The sequence below is a fragment of the Macaca mulatta genome, chromosome X (assembly GCF_049350105.2).
Source record: "Macaca mulatta isolate MMU2019108-1 chromosome X, T2T-MMU8v2.0, whole genome shotgun sequence".
Lineage (NCBI taxonomy): Eukaryota > Metazoa > Chordata > Mammalia > Primates > Cercopithecidae > Macaca > Macaca mulatta.
The window spans coordinates 33,142,589-33,162,453 of NC_133426.1; the positions used below are offsets into that span (position 1 = coordinate 33,142,589).

Consider the following 19,865-nt stretch of genomic DNA (forward strand, 5'->3'; position numbering starts at 1 on the left):
GGCCTGCGGGATGAATTGATAGCATATGTCAATTTTAGAAATCTGAGCGTATGTATGCAGAATTCTAGTTTCTGAAGTTATCTGAGAGTCTTTCCACATCATATTATATCCAAAAAATTAAGTATCATCGTCTAATGGTTTGAAACAAAAGAAATGTATAGGTAACTTACAATTATTTCCATCACTTTTGGATATTAATTAATTCAAAACACATTCATAAAACTTCTTCCTAGTACAAGGTAATATTCTAAACTCTATGAGAATATAAACACATAGAAGATGTGGTTTGCAGCATCCAGGAGTATATAATCTAGTAGCAGAGATAATATAATTTTTAAAGTTGTATTTCAAATAATATAGACTCAGTTACCTCATCTGACAAGTGAGAATGGTAATATATTTTTTGCCATCGTTTTTATAAAACATTATATAGCTGCTATCTTCATTGTCTTTATTATCATTATCATTCACTATGAAAGATAATGAATATATGTAAATTAATTTTTCAGTGGTAGAACTTGATTTCTAGACGTCATGAATTAGAACTCTACTCTTTTCCATTTCTCAATCAGAGTCTATATTTTCAATTTCCAAAATTGCACATCACATTTCTACAATGTGAGCCCTAGGCAGAAGAATGCCTATAAGCTTCATCTAGGCACAATATATTATATAAGGCCTGGATTGTTTTCTGGCTGGTTAATTCTTTGCTTTTGGCATATGAAGATCAAAATTGGGCTATATAATCTAATTTAGTTGAAGATAATACAATAATATACACTTTCATTGTGAAAAAAATTAATTATGGAACTATCATCATAAAAATCATCATAGATAAGAAAAAAGATACTATATTGAATCTTTCCTTTGGTTGAAATTTTGTAAGTCAAAATAGATTGTCATGCCACATAAAAGCCTCTTTAACAAATCTCCTCAAAGATAAAATATTAAAGAAAAAGTTACTATAGTCTTATTAGCTTACAGAAACTTAATTTTATTATAAAATCAGGTCAGAGGGCCTACTACTTCAGTAAATTAATGTTATCACTCAAGCTAGGTTTTCTCATAAAATGCATGTGCATACCAGATCTAGGATTTCTGTAATACTCTGGAAATTGAAAGGGTTCAAGACACCAATTTTTAAAAATTCATTACTACATGAATAATATGTTAACATAATATACAAAATACAGTTCATATTCACCGGTCAATAAAATATTACCAACATTTAAGTGCAAAAATAATAAAAATGAATAGGCTGTTAGATTGGCTCTGTAGATCCTATTTTTGTTTTCAGAGTCCATTCAATTCCATGTGTTTGAGTCATGCAATAAACATTTCTCACCTTGAATTTGGGCATACTTGTATGGAGCTCCATGCTTGTGCACACATATTTACCCAGAAACTAAGTTTCCTTTTATAAATGAGCTCAATCCCAGATTAAAACAGATGAAAGATTTCCAATCCTTGTGGCCAGCTCCCAGGGTGGAAAATAAGCTTAGGAATGCAGCAAACTGAAACTGAATACTCTCTGGAATGGACATTCTGTTCTAAGTCTCCTTCAGGAAAGCTCCAACAATAGCTCAAGCAGGAGCAAACACTTGTCTTTGAGGTAGTCCCAACCAACCTCCTTTGTAACATTTTAGTCTAAGGTTTATAATTTTTCCAATACATTGAGTACACAGGACAAAAAAGTATCTACTTAGGCTTATCCCATTCTGTTCTATTGTGTGTGTGTGTGTGTGTGTGTGCAAAATAATGCATACCAGTATTCATAAGGCTTTTCCAATCTGAAAGATGCCTGAGTTTCAAATATGTGTACAGTGATGTAATGACTAAACAATAGTCAGATAAATGCTGTGGTATGTAGTCATTCATTTGTGTACCTACAAGCTGTTAGGCACAATTAATCCACATATAATAAGCACAAGCTATCTCCTCAAGGAGCAAGAGAGTGGGTCAGAAGCTGAGAAGCAAACTGACAGCTAAAATAGGGGATATAATATAATTGCTTGTATAGAATTATCCACGTTGAGTTTACAATAAGAACACATATCAGGGACACCATTTTCTGACCTAGGGTAGTAAGGAATTCTTTTAAACAATATTCTATAAGGAAAGATGAAAATAATATTAATAGTCATTGGTGGAAGAGACATGATGATAGTGGTTGTTGGGAGAACATTCCAAGAAGTGGGAACAAGTCATAAACATAAAATTACATGAACCGAAGTTATTTTATTTGCTGAACCAAAGTAATTTTATATCTAGACAGAAGTGTTCCTGGTGGGGAATAGCAGATCAGGAGGTGAGAGACATGAGCAGATGCCATACTGTGAAAGACCTTGGATGTTAGGACCTTGGATTTTACCCTGAAGCTAGAAGATTCTTTAAAGGATGTTAAGCTGGAGGCACACAATCTGATTTGTTTTAGAAACTCAACGGGGGCAGCAATTACAGGGTGGGATTTTCTGAAGACCAGATTAAAAGCAAGGAGATCATTCACACACATACAAACATAAAGTCAGAGGTAGTCTTTTGATCTATGTATCTGTTTATACAAGTTGGTATCTAAATGTACATTTATCTTTTAGAGTTATGTACATTAGTTATTTATGATTAATAATAAAAGTTAATACAAAGAAAAATTATTCTCAACACTTCGACACTCACCAAGAAATTTTATGTATTCCCTTTTTAAAGCCAACAATAAGTAAGCTTGTGAAGGGGCATTATTTTTCCTAATTTCCTCTTGAGGACAGTGGTAGACATACTCAGCTCAATGCCGGAAATATGGCAGGCTCTCAATTGATACTAGTTAAATAAATATTGGCTTGTCCAGGATTACTTGCCTTTGTAGGTAGAGGCAAGTTTAAAACCGAAGTAGTCTCAGGCATTGTCAAGTTACCATGCCCGTGGAGCAGCATAACTTCTAGCGCTTGTCATATAGACTTTTTGGTCATAAACAACCTGAAACATAATATGTTACAAAGTAGGACATATAGAATACAGCCTCAATCAGGGTATTTTATTCAATAAATGATGCATGTTCCCATATAATAGAAATGGATTGCATTCTAGCGGATTAGCATGAAACCATCCTTTGTACCTTGAGTGATAGACTTACTAATTTACAAGACTTATCCTCGATTAGGTTTGGTGATGATACCCTAGCTTTCAGAAAACCAAGAGCTTGTTAAAAGTCTAATCCTGCATTTTTCAAATTTTTGTTTTGCAATAATTATAGATTCACAGGAAGTTGCAAAGAAATATGCAACAACATCTTGTGCTAACTTCACTTTACCTCTTCGAGTGTTGATACCATGTATAACTATAGTGTAATATAAAAACTGGGAAATTATTGCTATAATTCATAGAGCTTATTCAGGCTTTACCAGATAGACATGTATGCACTTGTATGACTCTGGGGTGTGTGTATGTGAAGCTCTATTCGACATTATAAAGTGTAGCTTTGTGTAACAAACACCACAATCAAAATATAGAGCAGGTCCATCACCACGAGGCTCCGTTGTGGCACCATTGTGTATCATACCCTCTGCCTCATTCCTGACCTCTGGCTACCAATATCTGTTCTTAATATCTATAATTCTATTTCAATAATGTTATATACAAGAAATAACACAGTATTTAACCTTTTGACTTTTTTTTTAACTCAATATGATGCTCTTGACCTCCGTTGGAGTTGTGAATATTGAGTGTCAATAGTTCATTCCTTTTAATTGTTGGGTAGTATTTAGTGGTATGAATATATAAGTTTGTTTAACAGTCACTCGTTGATGGATACTTGAGCTGTTTCTTGTTTCTACTGCATTCATGTCAAGGTTTTTGGGTGAACATAAATATCAGTTTTCTGGGATAAATATCAAGAGTACAATTGCTGGGCTGTATGGTGACTGCACGTTTAATTTTACAAGAAATTCCTAAACTGTTTTCTAGAATTGTTGTGCCATTTTACATTCCCATCAGCAATATTAGAGAGACCCAGTTCCTTTGCATCCTTGTTAGCTTTCAGTGTTGTCACTGTTTTTCTTCTTTTAATTTTAGCCATTCTAATAGGTATATAGTGATAACTCATTGTAGTGTTAATTTGCATTTCTTTAATGGCTAGTGAAGCTGAGCATCTTTTTATGCATTTATTTACTATCTGTATATCCTCTTCAGTGAAATGTCTATCAAGGTTTTTTCCACATTTTTTTCACTAAGATTATTTTTGATTTAGTGTTGAGTTTTGAGTGATATTTATATATTCTGGATACTAGTTCTTTGAGACTTTACAAAGATAGATTAAGGAAAGAAAAAGGACATGGGTTAAAAACAGTAAAAAACAAAACCAAGAACCACAAGTGCAAAGCAGTATGGAAAATCAAAAAAAGGGAACAGCACCCAATGACAAAAAGCAAATCTTTATTATTTATTTATATTTGAAGCTTTAACCAAAATGAAAGTGCTTTGTCATATAAACTTTTCATAAAATGCAATCAAAATATCATTATTATAACATGTTATATGTAAACATCAGTAATTATGCTCATTAAAGCATTACACATCAAGTAACTTATTTAAAAATATGTATCAGGCAACCTAATGTGTTTGGTTCCAGGTAAAAATGTGGTGAGCAAGAACAGTTGAGGTGTCTTGGTTCATAGAACTTACCACATAATCTGACTGGCAAGTATTAATTAGTCACATACATATGGAATCATAACAGTACTATGTGCTATGGACAGATGTTACATGGTAGGGAAATTTGATGTACTTAGGGGATTCTGACTTCTATCCAGAGGTAAGCTTGTAGGCAGAAAATGGTGTCATCAAGGTAAAAAAGGGGAAAGGGGGAGATTCTAGACAAATAGAAAAGCATACACAAAAGTCCTGTAGTTAAAAAAAAAAAAAAAAAAAAAAAGCTAGACCTATTCAGGGAACAAAAAGAAAGCCAGTAAGGGGGTGAGGCAAAGGAAACATGATGGGAAATGAGATAGGAGAGGTAGGCAGTGTCCAGGCTTTGATTTTTAAATTTGTTTTGTTTTGTTTGGCTTTCCTGGCAGCCAAGAGAAACTACTAACATGATTAAACAAGTGGTGGTATTTTCAAATTTAATTGACTGCATGAATTTTAGAGAGTGGATTATCAAGAATACGAAAGAGAGAATGCAGAGAAACTGGAATGGAAAGGCTACTGTATTCCTAGTGAGAGAAAATATATTGGGCTAGGATGATGGTAGAGGAGATAAAGAGATGTGGATGAAAATATATTAGAGGATAAAACCCACAGTGATTGGCAATGATTTAGAAATAACTGGGTAAAAAAGATCAGAGTTTCAAGGATGAGATATGTTTCTGGCTTGTGAAACTGGGTGAATGGTTGCACCACTCAATGATAAGAAAAGCAGTGAGAAGGAAGCAGGTTTTGTGGGGTGAAGAGAAAGTTCTGCTTAGGGCATTTAGAGGGAGGTGACTTTATCACATAAGAATGGAGATCACGTGTGCATGTGTCTTTATAGCAGCATAATTTGTAATCCTTTGGGTATATACCCAGTAATGGGATGGCTGGGTCATATGGTACATCTAGTTCTAGATCCTTGAGGAATCGCCATACTGTTTTCCATAATGGTTGAACTAGTTTACAATCCCACCAACAGTGTAAAAGTGTTCCTATTTCTCCACATCCTCTCCAGCACCTGTTGTTTCCTGACTTTTTAATGATTGCCATTCTAACTGGTGTGAGATGGTATCTCATGGTGGTTTTGATTTGCATTTCTCTGATGGCCAGTGATGATGAGCACTTTTTCATGTGTCTGTTGGCTGTATGAATGTCTTCTTTTGAGAAATGTCTGTTCATGTCCTTTGCCCACTTTTTGATGGGGTTGTTTGTTTTTTTCTTGTAAATTTGTTTGAGTTCTTTGTAGGTTCTGGATATTAGCCCTTTGTCAGATGAGTAGATTGCAAAAATTTTCTCCCATTCTGTAGGTTGCCTGTTCACTCTGATGGTAGTGTCTTTTGCTGTGCTGAAGCTCTTTAGTTTAATGAGATCCCATTTGTCAATTTTGGCTTTTGCTGCTGTTGCTTTTGGTGTTTTAGACATGAAATCTTTGCCCATGCCTATGTCCTGAATGGTACTACCTAGGTTTTCCTCTAGGATTTTTATGGTATTAGGTCTAACATTTAAGTCTCTAATCCATCTTGAATTAATTGCAGCACTATTCACAATAGCAAAGACTTGGAATCAACCCAAATGTCCATCAGTGACAGATTGGATTAAGAAAATGTGGCACATATACACCATGGAATACTATGCAGCCATAAAAAAGGATGAGTTTGAGTCCTTTGTAGGGACTTGGATGCAGCTGGAATCCATCATTCTTAGCAAACTATCACAAGAACAGAAAACCAAACACCGCATGTTCTCACTCATAGGTGGGAACTGAACAATGAGATCACTCGGACTCAGGAAGGGGAACATCACACACCGGGGCCTATCATGGGGAGGGGGGAGGGGGGAGGGATTGCATTGGGAGTTATACCTGATGTAAATGACGAGTTGATGGGTGCAGCACAGCAACATGGCACAAGTATACATATGTAACAAACCTGCATGTTATGCACATGTACCCTACAACTTAAAGTATAATAATAATAAATAAATTAAAAAAAAAAATAAAAATAAAAAAAATAAAAAAAAAAATAAAAAAAAAAATAAAAAAAGAATGGAGATCACTTGGACTCGGGAAGGGGAACATCACACACCGGGGCCTATCATGGGGAGGGGGGAGGGGGGAGGGATTGCATTGGGAGTTATACCTGATGTAAATGACTAGTTGATGGGTGCAGCACACCAACATGGCACAAGTATACATATGTAACAAACCTGCACGTTATGCACATGTACCCTACAACTTAAAGTATAATAATAATAAAAAAATTAAAAAAAAAAAAAAAAGAATGGAGATGCCACCCAGGCAGTTGAAATCACAGTTCTGGAATTCATTGGAGAAATCTAAGCTAGAGGTATAACTTGGTTAGTTATCTGTATATAGGTGTTAATAAAGCTGTGGACATAAGTGCAATGGTCGAGGAAGAGATTATTATGAGAAGAGAATTATGCTTAGACTAGATTCCAAAGAAACCTAATTTTTAAAGGCTGAGAAGAGAGGATCAGCCTACAATGCAGACTGAACACAAACACCCTCCAAAGTAGTAGCGAAGCCACGAGAGGACAGTGCACAGATCGCAAAGACAACAACATTTTTAAGAAGGGAGAAAACAGTCACTATTGACCTTCTGCAAGCTCAAGAAAGATGAAGAAGAAATTTCATTAATTGGTTCTAGAGACATGAAGTCCTCTACTTCACTTGAACTTAGCAGGGTGAAGCTTGAATAGAAAAATAATGAAAGCGTGCAATTTAAAAAAAAAGACAATCTCAGTGTCTTGTCCAACTGATGCATATAAGAGATAGAAAGAAGATAATACTTTGCTTTATTTTTATATTTTTACTGTAACAGAATTTATAATCTAATTTTCTTAAAAAATTATCAAAAAAGAAACCAACAGTTACTGCTAATGTTGAATATCAAAATACTATTATTAACAGCTTCTTAATTAATAAATAACAAATAATTATATGTTTGTTACAATTGGGAATGACATTTGAACATAATAAGTTGTTTTTTTCCCAACCGTGTTGTAGTGTTCTTTACACTTTTCAAATGGAAAAATGTATTTCAGTGTTGTGTTAGTTATCATGTTACTCATCTTACAATATCAGTAAAGTCAAAAACTTTCATATGTAAACCACTTAATTTCCAGGTGATGTGTATGTATGTGCACCTCTGTCTATGTATGATAGATAGAAAGACAAAAAGAGAGATCTATGCACACTAGTAATATTGAAAGAAATGAGCTAATTTACTTCATTCACTGCACTGTCATAAAGACTTTATTTTTTCCTAGACAAGTGGTATGTCATACAACCTCATCTAATCTCATACACTAGAAAAATAGATCAGCATTGATTAAAATAAAATAAATTCTAACAATTTCTTATTTGTATGTAATCACACATCTTAGTGTCATTTTAGCAGTAAAATTATAAAAACAATGTATATTTAATATTAAAGAACAGTGCTACATATTAACCTACTGGGTCTCTGAAATATATTTTTGATTTAAGGTTTATTTCTATAGCTTATCCAAAGATCAATAACCTTACAGTTAAGATGATGCATTTTAAATAACAGTTAAAATTTATATTATCCTGATAGTTTTATATCCTAGTCAGTTATTGGACAATACTAAACAATTGATACCATGGAAACACACATGATAATCAATAGACTTTTTTTTTTTTTTTTGAGACAGAGTCTCACTCTGTCACCGAGGCTGGAGTATAGTGGCAAGATCTCCGCTCACTGCAACTTCCACGCCCCAGGCTCAAGCGATTCTCCTGCCACAGCCCCCCGAATAGCTGGGATTACAGGTGTATGCCTCCACGTCTGGCTAATTTTTGTATTTTAGTAGAGATGTGGTTTCACCATGTTGGCCAGGCTGGTCTGGAACTCCTGACCTCAGGTGATCTGCCCACCTTGGTCTCCCAAAGTGCTGGGATTACAGGCGTGAGCCACAGCAACCAGCCAGTAACCAAGAGGATTTTAATTTGAAATAAATTATTGGGGAGTATTTCTGACTTCCTCTTGCCTCCCACCCTCATTTATACATCTTGAATAATTCTGTTCCATCACGATCTCTGACATTCTCTTTAAATATATAGATATGTGTGCATTCATTACCTCTTTATGAGATGAGAATAAAATTGCTTATGAAGCCAGAGAAACTCTCAGTATTATTTCTAATCATATATATGAGAATGCCAACGTGACGTTATTGTACAGAGTACACATTGCTTAACTCCAGGGGTGTCATTTACCTCGTAGCATAATATTAATAGTCCATGTTACTGGTACACTCTAGAATTGTATAGTATACACTATATGAATATATACAACTAAATATCATACTGTGGATGACTAACATAATGAAGATAAAAGAAAAACTTATTTATGTAAAAGGGCAACAGTAATTATAGTGACTTAAATAACCTACTGTTTATGCCAAGTACTATTCAAAATAGTATGGCACATTAATCTATGTAAATCATTTTTTACAATACTAAATCATGTTCAGGTTAGCCCAGTTGTTAGATTTTTGTTCATGTAGCACAGTTGCCTATGTATAACTGAAATAAAATCTAAAAGAACAACTAGTGAGACCACTCTAAGAATGGCTAGCTGTAGATGATTACGAACAAACCAGGGCTGTATTAGTTTTATTTTTTGATCTTTTTCTTCTTCACAAAGTAAGAAGATTGAGATAGTAATAAAATTGTGAAACAAGATAACTGTTATGGATATTATCATAGACACCTCCCCGTGCAAGTCTAGAGAATGGATATGAGCTATTTAGGATATCTCAGTTTTTATCTAAGAAAATATAATATGCCAATATCTATAGGCTTTGAGTAAACAACCCAAAATTTTAATGGGTTTTATTTTTAAAGAGCATCCTCAATGGAACATGTCTAGTTCTTGTTAGAAGATATTATGATTCCTGCCATTTTATATTTTGTTCTGTCCTTTTTAGAATTCTATTAAAATCTGAGAGATTGTGACAACTGACTGGTTAAGAATCTTTAATCCTACTGTCATCCTGCCACCATTAAAATCATGCCTCTATCACATACCAGCTGAGTTACCTTAAGCAAATTATTTAACCTCCCTGTACCTCTACATATTCATCTGTTAAATTTAGATGATTATATTCCCCACCTTCTACAGTTAATATGGAAATTATCACATACGTATGTGATGTACTCAGAGAAGTTCCTGACACTTATTAAAGGCTTGTTAAATGGTATATATAGTATTATCATTGAAGATTAGTTGAATCTAGAATAGTGCTATGCACACACAGGGTACTGTCAATAGCTGTGTATGTAGGAGAAATCAGTGGTTCATTAATTCTTTTTGACTCACTGCTTCTTACAATCATTCTCTAATTCACATTTCTGTATGTCCGTACTCTTATGCCTATTTATAAAAGTGGATTATTCAACGAGAATGTCCATAATCGCACTATTCATAACTAATCATTTATGATTGATTTGTACCATGCTTTATAAATTTCTTGATATTTTATAGTTTTATGCATATATATGTGTGTGTCTGTTCTCTGACTTAGAGATGCTATCTCATAAAAATCAAAGAGAACATAGGTGTTCAACAATGTTGAGTTATAAGTAATTAAAAACCTAATGTTAAAAAAATTGCTCAATATCATATTACTATTCTATCGAGTCTTACTTCCTCCAGAGCTAACTGATAAGTACATTACATTCATCCATGATTAGATTCAATTACTCAAATGCCTTCTATCTCTTTATTATGATTCTGGCTTTATTTAAACTGAAATGTCAATGTTTCCTAGGTATTTTTTACCATTTTTGCAGATATAGGGATAATCAATTTTACTAATGGTCCTCCAGAATTTTTAGACATTTCTCCAATAAGCATCTATATCAACTAAAATAGCATTAAATAAAGTGCAAACTTACCTTGTCATATCTATGCAATTCTGTATTCTCTAAAGGATGATTTTTCATATTACTCAACAATTCTGACTGAGCAATTGAAATTCAGACTATGATAAATGTTTTACACTGAAGGCTCATTTCATTATACAGTAGTCAGTTGAGATGGGGTTTCCGAAGAAGGTATTTTTAGGAAGTGCAGAGTACAGGAAAAAGCTGAATACATTATACAATTTAAATATTTATTGAAGCTTTTCTACTAAGGCAACATTTTGGTAATATTCACAGAAATAGCAATATGGGAGGAAATTAGGGGTAAATAGATGGTAGAGACTGTGGAAACCAAGACACCTGATGCTAAAAGTGGGATCCTCATTCATAAAGTCATTAAATTGGAGATTGAAAGGAACAGGCCTCTTTATGGAAATATTATTTTCCTTAGAATTTCATCATTTTTTCTAGATGTGTCTTCTCTGATTTTTTTATTAGTGCTTTTATTTTCTTTACTGAATTCCCCATCTCCTCTTCACACTCTATTATCTTTCTAGCTGGTCTCATCCACTTCATGAGTTGCATATTTAAATCCCTAATAATGACTTAATTTCTAGGCACAATACCCATGCTCTACATAAAAATACAAAACAAAACAAACACCTTAGCATCCACACCCCTCATCCTTCCCATTGTTCCAATTTCCCTTCCAATCTCCTTGCAAACGGCACCATTATCACCCAGTTGTGCATTTCATGGAGCATACAGCATGCAATACAACACTAGTTCCTATTGATTCTATCTCATATACAAATCTTGAATAGATCCACTTCTTTCATCTCCACTGTCACCATTCTAGTCCAAATCACCTTCTTCTGCACCTTGGAGGAGCTACCATAATTGCTTCAGATTGATAGTCCTTCATCTACCCTTAGCATTTTCCAAACTCTTTTACACAAAACAGAGTGATAGTCTTAAAAAATACAAATATGTTTACATTGGTGTTCTACCTGAAACCCATAAGGCTGTCCATTGATCTTACTATAAAGAGAAAAATATCCCAGCACTTTGGGAGGCCGAGACGGGTGGATCACGAGGTCAGGAGATCGAGACCATCCTGGCTAACACGGTGAAACCCCGTCTCTACTAAAAAAAAAAAAAAAAAAAAAAAAAAAAATTACAAAAAAAAAAACTAGACTGGCGAGGTGGCGGGCGCCTGTAGTCCCAGCTACTCGGGAGGCTGAGGCAGGAGAATGGCGGAAACCCGGGAGGCAGAGCTTGCAGTGAGCTGAGATCCTGCCACTGCACTCCAGCCTGGGTGACAGAGCGAGACTCCGTCTCAAAAAAAAAAAAAAAAAAAGAGAAAAATAATTTCTATAACCTTCAAGGCTCTGAATGATTGGACCATTGGACCCCAGTCTGACATTCAGATGCAAGCTTGTTCCACACTTTTCTGCACTCACTATACTCTAGTAAAGCTGTTCTTTTAGATCTTTATCCATACCATTTTCCACATTCAGAAACATTGCTCCCTCTGTCAGGGATATTTTTGCTCCCTCTTTTCTTTTGTACAACTATACTCTAACCTCATTCTTCTTTGCCTTGCTTTGAATATATGTTTTTTTCTCAGAAATATTTCTCCAATTTCAAAGACTGGTCTAACCCTCCCTATTACACATTCTTATTACAATGTGTGTTTTATTGTATAGCCCTTATCCCCAATGCAAGTATTTTGTGTGTGTGTATTTAATAAGCACATCTTCCTTGAAATGCTAGTCTCTCTTTGAGTTCACTTGCTTAGAATACTATCTCCAGAGCATAACACAGTACCTGGCAGAAAATTGGCACTCTATATGTATATTTGTTGCATGGACAAATGAATCAATAAATGGATAACAAATCATCAGCTGTAAGTCCCTTCTTTAAACTGGGGTTGCCCAAAACCACACAATGCAAATTTTAGAGTCACTTATTTTGATACTTTTATTTGTGGATTTGAGAGCCAATCCATTTTCAGACATTTAAGGCAAAACACTGCAAAAGCCATAGACTTGAGCAAAGTGAACCTCTGTGATAAAACTTGGTGCTCTCTGACAGCCCATTAGAGGTGGGGTGTGTACACCTAATCCAAAGGAATCCTCTAGCTCTTCAGCAGCTGTTCACATGGCTCATGCCCTGCCCTTCAGCGTCTACTAAATCAGGATTCCCCAGCTGTCTGAGCTTCCCGTAAGCGTTTTTAGTTAACCACCACCAAGCCAACATTGCTTGCGTCTGATTACGCTCTTTAAAGTCTAAATTCCCCTTTTCCTTCCTATTTTGCAATATGTGAGTCATTGGGATTCATCATTTTTGCAGATTATTATTTTTTCACTTACTCAACTAGTTTGTTAATATTTTGTTCACTTAGTCACCAATTTATTTCTAATACATCCTTCTTAAGCACCAACATAAAAAGGAATTACTCAATTTGCCTTTGATGAAAATACTTGGGTCGTTCTGATTTTGTAATTTTTCTTTCTTATTTCTTTAATTTTTCCTCACACAGCTTCCAAGGCTAAAATCCGCACTTGTAATAGTGTACTGATTCCCTTGCCCTTTAAGTCAGCACTTAGCTCAAGCTAAGGTACTATTGCTACTGTAATCTGATAAAGGAAGAGACAAGTTGTGTGCAAATAAAGATGAGTGCCAGGAATGAGAAAAAAGCTACTGATGTTTATGCCCTTTTATAGTCCTGATTCTATGACAGTCTTAGCCAAAAGCAGAGTGGAAGAAGGGAGAACGTTTTAAAACAAAACAAAACAAAAGCCAAGAAGAGGGTAAAAACATTTAAAGGGTAACCATTTTATTTGCCCATAATTGGAAATAATATGGGACACTATAATGGTAATTGTGCTCGGCTAAGGCTGACCTTTTTTAAAAATCAATTTTTTCATGATAGTGAAGAGAAAACATTTAAAAGTTGAAAATAAATTAGCAAAAGACTTCATGATATATATGTGAATTCCTCATTGTTGATATGCCCATGTAGAGTTTTCATACTTATTAAATATAAACTAAAAACATCATGATTCAAGCATCTGATTTTTTGAAGTTTCTTTAAAGTTATCTTAATCCTCTTCAAAACCCATTAAGCTATCTACATTCTCATTTTATTACATGGATAAGCATTGGCTTTAATAATGCATTTTAATGTTCCTCCTCTTCATTGACACAACTACGTTTTTCTACTAAAATAAATAACTAAACTAAAATGAATAATAAGCAAAAATAAAGGCAAAGCTCTTCCTCAGATTCTTTTATTCAAATTGTAACTAGACCTAGATATTATTAACATTATTCACTAGTCTTAGATATATTTTCATATATATATATATGAAAATCTATATATATAGATTTCAAAATTGACATGAGAAAATCAATTCATCAATTTGTTAACATTTTTAATTTATGGACAACTATTTTCTTAAAATTGTATGTAATCAAAATACTGAGTTAAACAGTCTGAAAGAGTCATTTGAGAACAGCAACAAACAACAACAGCAAGAACATTTTATCAGCATGGCAAGGAAATGACAGCTCCACTTCAATTAAAGGATAATTGTTAATTCTCCCCCACTTCCCATTAGTGAGGAATGGGGCACATAATGACAGAGTGAAAGTGAGGCATTGAGGGAGAAAGCAAAAGATCATAAAGGAAAGCAGGAATAAATTGATTTCTAAACCAAATCCAGACTGCTAAGAACATTGGTTTTCTCAGGGCTATCATTACATATACTATGCAAAGTCACCTTCAGAGGTTGTAGGCCTCCAGAAAATTGCTTTGTGTGTTCCGTTGCCTACTGAAATTCCCAAGTATTTTGAATGAGTGATATCAGATTAAAATAAAGATCGAGCTCGGAGTTGAATAGAAATTATCTCTTACAATGGCAGCCTAAATAGAAGATGTGAGCTATAAAAGAAGGAGTACTGCTCCTTGTGTTTTTAATGGGAATGAGGTAGAGGTTGTATAGTCATGAGATGAGGACTTTTTTTCTTTTTTTTTAAATTTTAAGTTCAGGGCTAAAAGTGCAGGTTTGTTACAGAGATAAACTTGTGTCATGGGGGTTTGTTGTACAGATTATTTCACCACCCAGGTACCAAGTCTAGTACCCATTAGTTGCTTTTCCTGATCCTCTCCCTCCTCCAACCCTCTACCCTCCGAAAGGCCCAGGGTGTGTTGTTTCCCTGTATATGAGGACACTTTTAAGCATGAGCCAGCAGAGCCATTTCCCTTCCTCATCCTCATTTGTCTGCTGCCTATCAGAATTTTGCTTGAGAAAATTTATATACCCTTAAAACACTGGAGCCAAATGTATTTTTTTGTCTTTTTTGGGGGGCCATATTCAAGGAAGTAATCATGAATGGGGAAAGAGAAAGGCTATGCCCTGAGTGTTAAAGTATTTCAGAATCTCTAGAGGAGCCATCTGGTTTATGAAGGCACATTGAATGCTATAATATACTGTAATATATGAGGGAAACAAACTTTTTGTACTATAAGTCTCATGAAAAAATAAACAAAATCATTTTAGCTGTTAATCTTGGAACTATATTTAGTATACAAGTGATTCACAAATAGCAGAGTTACTCTCCCATTCGAAGGGGATATCAGAATCTCTGGAAGACATACTCACTTTTAGGATTAAGTAGAGGGAGCTTGAAATTTTGCAAGGATTTTAGGGACAATTCTATAAGTGACATAAATAGAAAAAACGTCCAAAATTGGTAAAATAATAAATTATCCCATGGTGTTGCCATTTTAACTTTGATATCTGTATTAAAATGAAACTTCGGAACTCCAAACATGTGTCAATATTTTATAGCATGAAACCCCAAGGAAGTCTGACTAATAGATGTTTTAAGTAGGGAAAAGGTGAAGACTACAAAGTATTTATTTGCTTGGTTTGTTTGTTTTTTGAAGATCAGTATACTGCATTGAGCACACTCTACACGGGGAAATACTTCCATGAAATTCTGCTATGAAACCCGGTTGCATTTAATAAAAGGTTTATTTCCCATATTGCAGCTCATGACCTTCCCAACAAAATATTCCAATATGAACCAACTGCCTTGATAACAGAACACAAACCTCCTAGGACTATAGCAGGACTTTGTGAGAAAGAAAACCATTACCTCTCTCTGAATCCAATCAAAACCTGAATGTACTGTATAAAAATAAACCAAGGTCATCATTATTCCTTGTCATTGTGATTTGGCGTGCCTTCAAATTACATACCCTGTATATTTCAAATAACTGCACCGCCTCCATTAACTGAGTTTGACATCACTTTAATCAATGTATCTTTTCAGAATGAAAGGCAGAAATGTCAAATTCCTACCATTATAAATTCTTTTAACTCTCTAATCTGCATTAAATAAAAGGTTGTCTTTGAGAAATAATAAATGCTCTAAAGAAATATAACTAGCATCAATTTTATTTTAAAATGTAACTGGAAAAAGATTAAATCTCAACACTTCTCTTCATACAGAGGTGATTTCCCAAGAAACTATTAAAGACTTACTTACATGAGGGGCCCCTCCCAAGGCTGTATCTAATTTTGTATGATTTTTCTTAAAATAGCACCCCCAATTGTATAACCTCAGGCCCCATAAATCCTTTCTTCCAGGTTTGTTCTGTGTTGTGAGACAGTTAACGTACATTAGTCTCATTTGTGAATTCCTTAAAAACTGATGTGTGTTTAAAATAGAAAATTTAGAAAAATGAACAGAAAATTATCTTTCAAGGTTAATTTCTAATTAGACCCTCTTAGGAAACTTAATACCCTGTGATTTGAATGCATATCAATGTGCGTATATATAAACATATATACGCATACCAAAATATTGTATTTCTCATATGTGTGATGAAATAAAGAATAAATTGATGAAAGAGTATGATAAATCATTTTTAATAAGTTAGGAAAATATTACAATAGAAAGTGGGAGGAGAAGGAAAGTTTGGGAAATCAGTTTGTTTTACTCTTGAGATAAAATTTTGATGAAAGATAATAAAATAGAATTTTGAAAAACACCTGATGTTTCCAAGGCAATGATTTTAATCTCTTTTATTAAACTACACAAGTGGTTAAAAACTTGACAATTTGTTTCATATATAGCAAATGACGTGGAGTACAGGGATTTCAAATGAATGCTATAGGAATAAAGAGGAAGCTGTATTAATATCTCTGCCCAAATGATGAATTTGCAATTCAGTACTGTCTAGCTAGAAGTGTCAACCAACACCTATTTCCCCTTAAATAATGTAATTATGCATAAAACACTTTGTAGTCTTTTTTAAAGTTTAGAATAACATCTATATGACATACTCTGTTGTATTTTTCATAATGTTATGCCATGTAAGATATACCAAAACTTTGTATTAACAGTATATTATCAATTTAGATCAGCGATCTCTTTTTCATAGTTAAGATGTCTTTAAAAGATTCTGCAAATGAAATTCTAAAAGATGATTTTGTTAGACCTCAAGATGACTTACATCATTTAAATATATTCAAATGAAATATCTATTTGCCATACACTATTTGAATAATTCTTTACAATGCATTATTTGAGTAATTCTAAAAGTAAACAATACAATGTGTTTGACAATACAGTGATCTCTTTTACAGAGTAACTATTCTGTTTAAAAAACAAAATGTACTTTTGTAAGTTTTTCAAACTAAGGCGAATTTACAAACCAGATTCAAATGTCAGACATCCAAATAGTAGTATATTGTCAAGCAACAAAATTTAATGTATAATATAGCCCTGAGTATATCTCCATTTTCCTTAACAAACTCATTGTCATGTTGCATAGGCATTACTTGATGATTTTTTAAATGCAGTGTGAAAAAATCCTACAGGACATGTTCCAAAAAGATTACCTTCCTTCACATTCGAAGAACTGAAAGTTTTTCAACTATCTACGACAAAGCAGAGGATAGGTTTACCTTGCTTCATTCCAGCAGAATTGCATATATTCTTTCAAAATTGCTCTATATACTGGTATATGTGGTTAATTATATAGAATATATATATATATATAAAATCACTAGCGATTTTGATAGTATTTATATTACATATATCAAAGAAATAAAAATGATAAATAAAAATATGTGTATATGTGTATATTGCAAACAACAGATATATGCCATGCATATTTTTGTAATGATAGTAAATATAATAGTTTTTCAATCTAAAAGCAATAATGATACTCACCAAAAGAAATTTATGAAGCAAGCAAACAATGTAACTAAATGTTGTATTATAAAATCTGGTAGCTTTTAATGTGACTCAATACATGGACAATGTTAACTTATTTCCACAAATTTTTCACAGTGGTAAAACGTCTGCCTTTTTTTTTTTTTTTTTTTTTTTTAGTAGTTGTGGAGCATTACTTATTTGGAGAGACTTATTTTTTCATTCTTAATTATAGGCATCGCTCTCATATCTATTTTAGAATAACTATACTCCACAAGTCAAAGATAGGTGGGGAAGAGATAAACTCCCATCTTTTTGGGACACACAGTCCTTATCATATATTATTTTACTGTTGTGCCACAGTCCATTTTTAAATCCTTCAATAGTCATCATGACTTTCTTAAAAATAAACAAAATAGTTGCATTTCTATATGGAAGACAAACAAAAAATTGAACTGAAAAGCTAGCTCATGATAGACTTGAAACATCTACTAAATATAATTTACTACTAAACATAATTAGGAGTTCCTCAAGTTTGTATGTTGTTTTCCCAAGAGATCATCTGATCATTTGATAGCATAGATCACATCATTATTTGAAATAATCATCATGGTATGCTATAGAAAAGAGCATTTGAAATAGTAAATGTGAGAAAGCAACATTACAATTAAATCTTTATCAATACTTTTCACATCCTTCAATTTTCCATCCCAACTCATTTTATTCTTTATTTTCTCCATATGTCAGAGAAACTTCTCCTAACTTTTAGGCCTCCATGTAGTTCCTATACAGTAGTTAGTTCAATTGAGAATATATGTCAGGTCAGTAACCTTTATGTAACTGTTACTAAATACAGAAGTATCAACTAGTCAAAATAATAACTGAGATATACAAACTATCTCACAGCAATCAAAATAATATGTTATAATCAAATGACATTCTGCATATTCTATTACTGCAGTGGCTTATTAATCAAGAAATCATGTGTTTAATTCTTCTGCAAAGAAAAACTTATAAACTCAATTTCTATTGAAAAGTTTTCCCAATGAAAAATATATATTCCTGAATAAATACATATATATATGCAGTATATATAACATTTATGCTTCTTTGCAAACTACTGTGATAATTTAAAATCAATCTACCTAATTAGTGAGTTTGTCACAAACTAAACATTATGCCACAGTAAAATACATTTTTAGTTACTTTGTACTTACAACAGTCCTCTACTTCTTCCCACCAAAGCATTTTGAAAAGTGTATATCAAGGCAGCGATTAAAAAAACCTGGTAAAGGTTCTTCAAACTTTATTGCTCCAGTAGGCTTAAAAACAATGAGAAACCAACAAACTTCAGCAGCTTTAAAAAAATAACACTTCAGTTTTTCCTATTCATTTTTCTCTGAAGGTAATTGCCTCTAAGATCTGAGTCCCGTAGGGGGAAAGTGAGTGATCCCAACACTGAGTGAGTCAACACAGTAACTGATGCCAGGATTCTGTAGAGGCCCCTGGATATTTCAAATTCCAGGACCTGCGCACAAGCAAGTGACCCGCCTTCTCTCTCAAGTTGGTTTCCCATAATAGGACTGTCCATGGTCACTACATATAAGGTTGTGCTTCCAGCATGGCAAGCTCTGTGAATTCAAATAAGCTCAACTGTGTTCTGATTAATATCCAAACCAGAATAGCACAGTGGACATAGTACTAGCTTTTAAAGCCTTCCAAACACAAAAACTATTCAGTACAAAACCATAACAATATTTTCTGTAACTTTCATGTGAATTTATAACAGAGCAGAAAATCCCGATTTAAAATTGACTTTTAAATGCCTTTTTTATCCTCTCAACAACACCAAAAATTTCACTCTACCAAATAAAAAGAAATGCCCAGAATAATCTATGCATTTGTTATGTATCCACTGCCTACCAAAGTTATTTTTTCCCCTTGAGATTTTTGATTGCAAAAGTCATGTATTGATGATGCCAACAGTCTGAATAAGAGAAGCAGCAGCAGAACACAGCAGCTGAATTCTGAAGGCAGA

The 19,865-nt window shown here is 33.7% G+C and overlaps 1 protein-coding gene across 9 annotated transcripts in view; it reads right to left on the reverse strand.

Moving 5' to 3' along the window:
* DMD (dystrophin) overlaps positions 1-19,311 on the reverse strand; it is a 2,157,177-nt gene extending 2,137,866 nt beyond the window's left edge. For all 9 annotated transcript variants that reach the window (XM_077988314.1, XM_077988313.1, XM_028842274.2 and 6 more), the window contains exon 1: positions 19,045-19,311. In XM_077988314.1, coding sequence (XP_077844440.1) covers positions 19,045-19,075 — 31 coding nt within the window. In that variant the 5' untranslated portion in view covers positions 19,076-19,311. The remainder of the gene's footprint in view (positions 1-19,044) is intronic.
* Positions 19,312-19,865: the final 554 nt, after the last annotated feature.